The 8,112-nt window shown below is 42.6% G+C and overlaps 1 protein-coding gene across 1 annotated transcript; it reads right to left on the reverse strand.

Moving 5' to 3' along the window:
* Positions 1-680: 680 nt before the first annotated feature.
* Positions 681-1,235, reverse strand: LOC148846248 (uncharacterized). The gene has a single exon (XM_088955952.1). It carries the CDS (start codon positions 1,233-1,235, stop codon positions 681-683), a length of 555 nt encoding a protein of 184 aa, XP_088812078.1.
* Positions 1,236-8,112: the final 6,877 nt, after the last annotated feature.

The following is an 8,112-nucleotide window of genomic DNA, read 5'->3' on the forward strand; positions in this document are numbered from 1 at the left end:
CAACCCGACTATTAGCGCCTCTTATTTCGTTTTGTTATTCGGTGCTTCGAATGAAAACTGGACGGCATAGTCCAGCTTTACCTCACTAGGCCCATAAAGTATCAGCCCAACTCTGTTTCTACGTTGGTTAAACGAGCTGTCAATGTGGAGGATCCAGGATGCCTCATCCCACGTCGGGCTTTGTTGAGGTCGATGAAGTCGATGCACATGCGCCACTTAACATTTTCTTCTTTTACAAGCACTAGATTAGCCACTCATCTCGGATATTGGACCTCTCTAACAAAGTCTGCTGCGAGAAGCTTCCCGATCTCCTCAATTATCCTCCACCTCTTTGGGGTGAGGTTCCTTTTCCTCTACCTGGCTGCTCAGACTAAAGGGTCCATATTAAGTCTATGAGTAATGATAGAGGGGTCTATGCCAGGAATTTGTACTGTTGACCATGCAAAAATATCTAAGTTATTAAGTAAGAAACTTACCAATTGTGACCGAATTGGTTATGCAAGGCGAGCTCCGATCTAGATCGTCTTCGCAGGATCGGTGTCTGAGACTAGAACCAAGATGGTGTCCTCCATTGGGCAAGCTCACTTGTTGGTGTTTTCAGGGGGCAGTTCCAGGTCGACGTTGTCTGCTAGTTTTCCCTTGCTTTTCAACACTGCGACATAGCACTTATGCGACTCCAACTAGTCACCTTGTACAACCTCTACTCCATACCTCATTGGAAACTTCATTGAGAGGTAGTAGGTCAACACCACCTCCTGTAGTGCATGTAGGATGGGCCAACCTAGGATGGCATTATACGGGGACAGAGTCACAATCATTGGGAAGCAATGCTCAAAGCAGACTGAATTTGGCTCTGAGCCTGACGTAACTGACAACTTAATCTGGCCTAGAGGCCTTACCATGTCTCCCTTGAAGCTGACAAGTGGAATGTCAACTTGCTGCAAGCCCTTCCTCTCAAGCTGCATCTTCTCAAAGGTGTCCAAAAAGAGGATGTCAGCCGAGCTTCTGGAGTCAACCAAAATCGACTTTACCTCGAAGCCATTGATTATCATCTTGACAATGTGGGCATCATCGTGTGGATACTGGATTCTGTGAGCATCATCATTGGTGAAGTAAATAACTTCCTCCACACAAGGGCACTTCCGTTGGTTCTCGTCATTGTGCTCAAGCTCTTGGACTAAGTTTCTCCCCGCTGCACGGCTACATCCTACCACAACTGAACAACCAGTGATCATATTGATCACTCTACAAATAGGCCGCTCTAGTGGTGGTGGATCTCGAGGTGGATGATCTCGGTCCTGGTTTCTACTTGTCTCTGGTACTTCTCTTGGCTGGTTGGCAGGTCAGCTCCGGTCATTTCGCTTGATGAACTACTTCAGGTAGCTACGACGGATCAACTCCTCGATCTCATCCTTTAGGTTTCTGCAGTTCTCAGTGTCATGGCCTATATCTCAGTGGAATTTATAGTACTTGTTAGGGTTCTTGTTGGCGGGTTTGCCTCTCATCTTGGGTGGCCATCTCACGTACTTGTCCATCTTTGTTTCCATCAAAATTTCTCCCCTTTTCGCATTCAAGGTGGTGTAACTCCGGTTTTGAACTGGAGGAGTTCTTGAGTCCGGCCTGATCTGGAACTCCAGTGGGGGGACTTGCTTTGCCTATTGCAAGGTGACCTGCTTCTTTTCAATGACTTACTCGCGTTGTTGCTTTCTACTACTTGCTTCTTCTTTATCAATTCAAGAATGGAGATAAAATTAGGGTTATGGCGGAAAGAGCAGAAAGAGAGAGGGAGAACTAAGAGTAGTGTGTAAAATGGGAGCAGTTCGCCCCCCTTTATTTATATAGATCTTAAAGAGCTGATCTCCTAATCTAATTAGGAGTTTCCTAATCCAAATCTTTATTTGGATCTGAAATCTTTAAGTGAATAAGACTTATCCTCTTATCCTTATCTGTTGATCCAAACCCATATCCATACTCAAATTCGCCCATGATGATTAATCCAATTAATCTTTGGGCCCTAGGCCCATTAAGTAAATGGCTCACGTCCCTAATTAATTGCTGGCTAACTTGGCTTCATCTTAGCTTCTGTAACAATGCTTGGCCGAATTCACTACTAAACACAGTGAACCACTGAGTCCATTAGTATGGGCTCTTAATGGGCCCAACAGTTATACTAAATGATCATTGAGTCCAGCCATCTTATGAAGGACCAAGGACAATGGTCTTAAGTGAGATTAGCCCATCAGGTATAATAGCCCTAAATGGTCCTACACTTAACCTCTCAGCCCTAAAAGATCAAACATTGCCTGACAAGAGAGGACCTCTCCCTCGGCTGCAAGGTTCAGTGTCGCACTCTTTGCTCAAATGGATCTTGAGAATTAAAACCTTTTGCAAACCTTTTTCATAAAACATAATATGTATATATATATATATATATATATATATATATATATATATATATATATATATATATATATTTTGCAAAACAAATCTCAAACATGATTGAAATTGACTACCAGTAGTTTCGGTTTTCATCAGAGAGAGTGCAGTCCCTGATCATTCACTTTGTCCGACAAAGGGATTGATCCTGTCACTATGATCACCCACTTGAGTGAATTCTCAGACTACCCCAGCATGCCCAGGTTTTGACCCCTGAAAGATCTCACTAATTGGCATATCAAAGACAACCTAATCTGACACCTAATGTAGTACCATAATCGAGTCTAGGGGTTAAGTGTAACTTTTCAGTTTTGCCCACCAGTCTCCAAGGTCCAACGCATACCTAGAAAATAGTCCACGTTTAGTGTTTCAAACAAATACACACTACATGTGCTTTAGGTCTAACTCTGGAAATTGAGACAAGCTACCCCAAGTAACTTGGTAGCACATTAGTGTCAGCCTTGGTAGGATAAACCTCCCTAGGTCTATCCAACGGTTGAGATGAAGGGATGGGAAATCCATTATATGGATGGCCAAACCCTGCAGGAAGGTTGGGCGAAATTTCAAAAATTTCTTTACTCCCATCCGGGAATCATATTCCTAATTTAGAAAACTACATTTTCAAGGATCATTCTTTTAACCAAACCAGACCAAATCTGAAACCAAGATTAGGGAGGGATATACCTGATATGAAGTCCAAGCAAAAATCTCATTCCAACATAGGTGTTCACGTCCAAAGAGTGTACCAATTCTTCCCTCCACTGAAAATGACACAACTTAGGTGATGAGACCAAAACAAACCCTAATTTTATCTCCTAATATTCACTCTTTTACATTTATTTAGCACTTAAATGGACTCATTACTCTTGTATTTCGATTCAGGGCAATAAAGAAGGCAATTGGAAGAAAACAGGACAAATCGGGTGATTTTGCACAGTTTCGGCGACAGTCAGTAATCTGGGCCTAACTCTCAATTCCGGACACCGAATTGGACAATTCAAGAAGCATTAGAAAGAAGAAAGGAAGGCCCACAACTTTTATGTTTTGGGTTTTGACAGATTCGGCCTGCATCGAGTACGAAAACGAGCCCAAAATCGGAGCAAGTTTGCAGCCAGGCCCATTTCACAACTTAAGCCCAACTCGCAGAAGTAGCTTGAAACAGCCCAACTCGAATTCAAGAGTTAAGAGTCCGAATTTCGAATGTAATTTCCAAGGAGAGAGTTTTATCAGATCTAAATTCTTGAATGTAATCCTAGAGAGATAAGAAGATTGAGATTAGAGAATTAGATAAGAGATAGGATAGGATTAGTTCAAGATAAGATCAAAACTCCATAAGGATAAGATGATCTCCTAGAAGGAGTTGGAAAACAGCCCTCTCCTTTGGCTATATAAAGAGGGGGGCGAACCAGCTCTAAAAATCACTCAATCATTCAGCAATCAAGCATCAAGCAACTCAAGAAGATCAGTTCGGCCATGGAGAAGCAAAGCATGGAGATTGCGCAGATCATGAGCAGCTAAGCTTCTTTTTTCTGGTTCAAGGGGAGAGGTTCGATTGTGTCATTGTGAGGTTCTGTAGTTAATTTATTTTCTTGCTTTTTAATTCAAGTATTCATTGATTCTTGTGCATATTTTTATTGGATGTTAATGTTAATTAGTCTGACAAACTGAATTAATGTTGATTTTCCTACTGCTATCCATGATTTCGGTGATCCGTAATTGTCACGAATAATGGTACAAGTAGCAATTAGGTTGATATCTTTTTGGGTCAATTGTTCGTGACAGCCTTTGACCAATGTTTTAACATGGTTCAACCTAAAAAAATCGATGGAACAAAATTCAGTAATTGCAGCTATCTCAATTATTGTTATTTTGGTTTAACTGTTTTCACAAATCTTAATGCTATCACTGTTTAACATGGAACGCTATCGTACCCAGTTGAGTGGTGATAAGTGTTGATCGAATGCTGGGTTTGGTCAACTGAATTAGGAAAACACAAGGTTTATTATGGCTATCCTAATAAATCTAAGGTTAAATGCTTGAATTGCAAGAATGCTAAATTGTACCTAGGATCAATGGCCAATCGATTCAACCCGAACCCTTGAACCAGAATTCGGTAAGACTGATTTTCTCTTGTTTGTTTAGTTTGTTATTCTTTTAATTTTAGTTATTTATTTTTCCCACACAATTACTTTACCCATTCGTCTAAGAGATTATTGATTTGCTCCCTGTGGGATTCGACCTAGAACCACTTTTACTGCAAATATTTTATTGTGGGACTAGTACTAATTTTGAGGGCTTCGACAAACCCGTCATTAGGATGAGGCAGGATGAACAAGTAGTTCTTCACCAAGAACTTGTGATTATTCCTAATCAAATTAGGAGTTCCTTGATCCAAATCTCTATTTGGATTTGGACTCTTTAAGTGGATAAGAGTTAACCTCTTATCCTTATATGCTGATCCAAACCCAAATTTGCCTTTATTTTATTAATCCAATTAACCCAGTTCGAAATGGCTTTAGGCCCATTAAGCTTTCAGGCTCACTTCCTTTTAATGCTGCTAGCTTGGCTCTCTTTGTATGGTGTGGGACCCTATCATTGATCTACACATCAGCCACATGGATTCATCCTAGCTTCTGTTACAAGGCCTGGCCGAATTCACTATTAAATACAGTGAACCCTTGAGTCCATCACCATGGGCTCTTAATGGCCAACATTTACACTAAATGGTCCTTCAGTCCAGCCATCTTATGAAGGCCCAAGGACTGTGAGCGATGCAAGATTAGCCCATCAGATATAACCCTTAATGGTCTTACACTTAACTTCTCAGCTCTTAATGATCAAACACTGCCTGACAAGAGAGGACCTCTCCCTCGGCTGCAAGGTACAGTGTTGCACTCTTTACTCACATGGATCTCGGGAATTAAAACCTTTTTGCAAACAATTTGAAACCATAATATATAAGTATATTTCTATATAAATATATTTTGCAAAACCAAATTTCAAACACATTTGAAATCCAGTGCTGACAGTTTAGGTTTCCATTAGAGAGAGTGCATTTCCCCGACCATTCACTTTGTCTGACAAAGGGGTTGATCCTGTCACTATGATCACCCACTCAGATGAATTCTCGGACTATCCCGACATACCCAGGTTTTGACCCCCAATTCGACACCTAGTGCAGTACCATAATCGAGTCTAGGGGTCAGGTGTAACATTCTAGTTTTGCCCATCTGTCTCCAAGGTCCAGGGCAATACTGGAATTTGGTCTGGTTTAGGGTTTTAAGAAAGCCCACACTGCATGTACCTCTAGTCTCTCCCTGGCAGCTGAGACAAGCCACCCCAACCAACTTGGTAGTACATCAGTGTTAGCCTTGGCAGGATAAATCTCCATAGATCTATCCAACGGTTGTGAAGATTCTAAACTAACATGAGTCTCATATGTGTCCAGTTTAAGAGTATTACACAGAAACATACCACAATAACATGAATCAAATATGTACTTTATTTATTTACAATAAATGTCATAATGTACATCATGTTAATTGGAGCTAAGGGCATACACGGTCTAACATGAGAACATTTTAAAATAATATGAGTCTCATAAGTGTTCAGTTTTAAGGGTAATTACACAGAAACATACCATGTATAACATGAATCATTTATGTACTTTATTCATTTACAATAAATGCATAATGTACATCAATCTGATTGGAGCTAAGGGCATACATCGTCTAACATCCTCCGCCTTTGTGAACTTGTCGGCCTGGTGGAGGAACTCCTCCATAGAAGATGGAGGGTTCAACTCTACTTCCCAGTACAAGGTGGGGTGGCGGATGCCATTGACCGTTATGTTGAGCTCAACTTCCAGATCGAGGTTTGGAATCTAGAGGCGCTCCATGTTGAACCTCTTGATGTAGTCTTGGAGTGCCTTGTCTAGTCATTGGACCACGTTTAGTAGGCAGGTTGCTGATTTCGATACCTCTTGTTGGTGGCGAATTCCCATTCTTTATTGAGCTTGTGACTAGTCCCGAGTACCACATCCGAGTTGTACCCTAAAAAGTCATTGGGAAGGCCATGTAGAGGCTTGTATCATTTGCCCTGTGAAGCTGCATTAGGGCTTGGAAATTATCGATGTGATCGACTGGATCTGTTGTGTCGTCGTAAGACTCTTGGCTTGGGGCTTTGAAGTCCTTAGGCCATGGGGCCGTAAGGATCTCAGGTGCAAGAGGGGAGGTGCAGGTCACATGCGGTGCTACTGGTTGGGCTGCGACCTGGCTTACCTCTCTTTTCCTATCTGCCTCCTCATTGTTGGTGGGAGTGAGGTGGCTTCTCCCAATGTTGCAGTGTGCACGCTGGAGACACCTTCTCCTCGACACCTCAGTCGAGCTATTGTCTCTAGTCCCAATTAGTGTTGTAGCTCGACTGTGCTCTTCAACTGAGACTTGGTTTCGATCATCAACATGATGAGGAGGGTCCAAAACCTAGTCTTGGTTCTGGTGGCCGGGCTATTGGTTATTTGGCTGCTGGTTTTGTTGTCGTTGTTGTTGCTGTTGAGGTTGTTCTGGTGGCCGGGCTGTTGGTTAATTGAATTGGTGTACGTCAATCCCAGTAAGAACCACTAATGGATCAACTGGAGGGAGAGGCGCATTCAGTTGGTGTAGGGGGGATGCTGGGTTTGGCATCATTGGTACACCTGGCAAAGTCAAGGGCACTATGAACTGCCCAATGGTTACAGAGGGGACTTCTGGATGTGCGCTAGGCTGGTCTTGCCCCCTTGTGACTTGGTTGTTGTCGGTGGGTTAGTTGTTTCTTGAAGATGCCATTGAAGTAGTAGAAGTAGCAAGGAAGTGAGAATATGGCTTTTTGTTGCATGTTCCCACAAACAATGCCAATTGATGATGAACAATCTGAATGCTCTCTACGAAAACAGCTCAGACATTAGACTAGTGATGTGGTCCGGTCGAGTTGCAAGACAAGAGAATTTGAGTGTTCTAGGGAGGTTTACCCAGTGTGGGCACTCCGATGCTTAAGTTAGCAATAGAGATTTAGAGAGAGAGAGCTGATAGCTTGAGAGCAAGAGAATGCAATAGCTAAATCGCGCGTACCTTGTGAGGCTAGAGGCAAAGCCTTTATATAGACAAGCTGTCGTGGGCCTCATGATGCATGTCTGAGATCACCGACCCATCTAAACCAGAGTTAACTTCGTACTTGAAGATGGACTTTGAGTAAGTTGATAAGGCTTATCCAGGTCGGTTCAAATCGGGCCGGGTGAAGATAAGATCCATTGACGTACACCGTGATCCCGAGGAGATCCGAGATAGTTGGCATGCTTCTAGAAGGAGGCTACGTGGAACTTCGGTAGGTCAATGGATGTAGTGAGTTGCTCGAGTCTCGGCTTAGTGGGGTGACTCAAGGTGCTCGAGGTGACTAGGATCGTTGAGGTGCCTGAGGTCGTTGAGGTGTCACCATATCATTTTGTCGCTCCACGTGTCATCATATCATTGGATGAGCCAAATTATCCCTCATTAGAGCTAACTTCTAATTGGCCTTGAACCAACCCTACTCAATCTATTACTAGGTAGGGTCTAGATCCAAATTCTTGGAACCGACTCCCACCTAGGCTAGTTCTAGGGTCTAAGGGTTTACCATACGCAAACCGATGAATCAATCTTGGTT

Source organism: Nelumbo lutea, chromosome 7 (genome assembly GCF_056320005.1).
Source record: "Nelumbo lutea isolate HS-2025 chromosome 7, American lotus-T2T, whole genome shotgun sequence".
NCBI classification, from domain to species: domain Eukaryota; kingdom Viridiplantae; phylum Streptophyta; class Magnoliopsida; order Proteales; family Nelumbonaceae; genus Nelumbo; species Nelumbo lutea.

Bases quoted from the DNA above. Each gene is read 5' to 3' on its own strand.
- LOC148846248 (XM_088955952.1), bottom strand. From the start codon at position 1,235: ATGATCACTGGTTGTTCAGTTGTGGTAGGATGTAGCCGTGCAGCGGGG.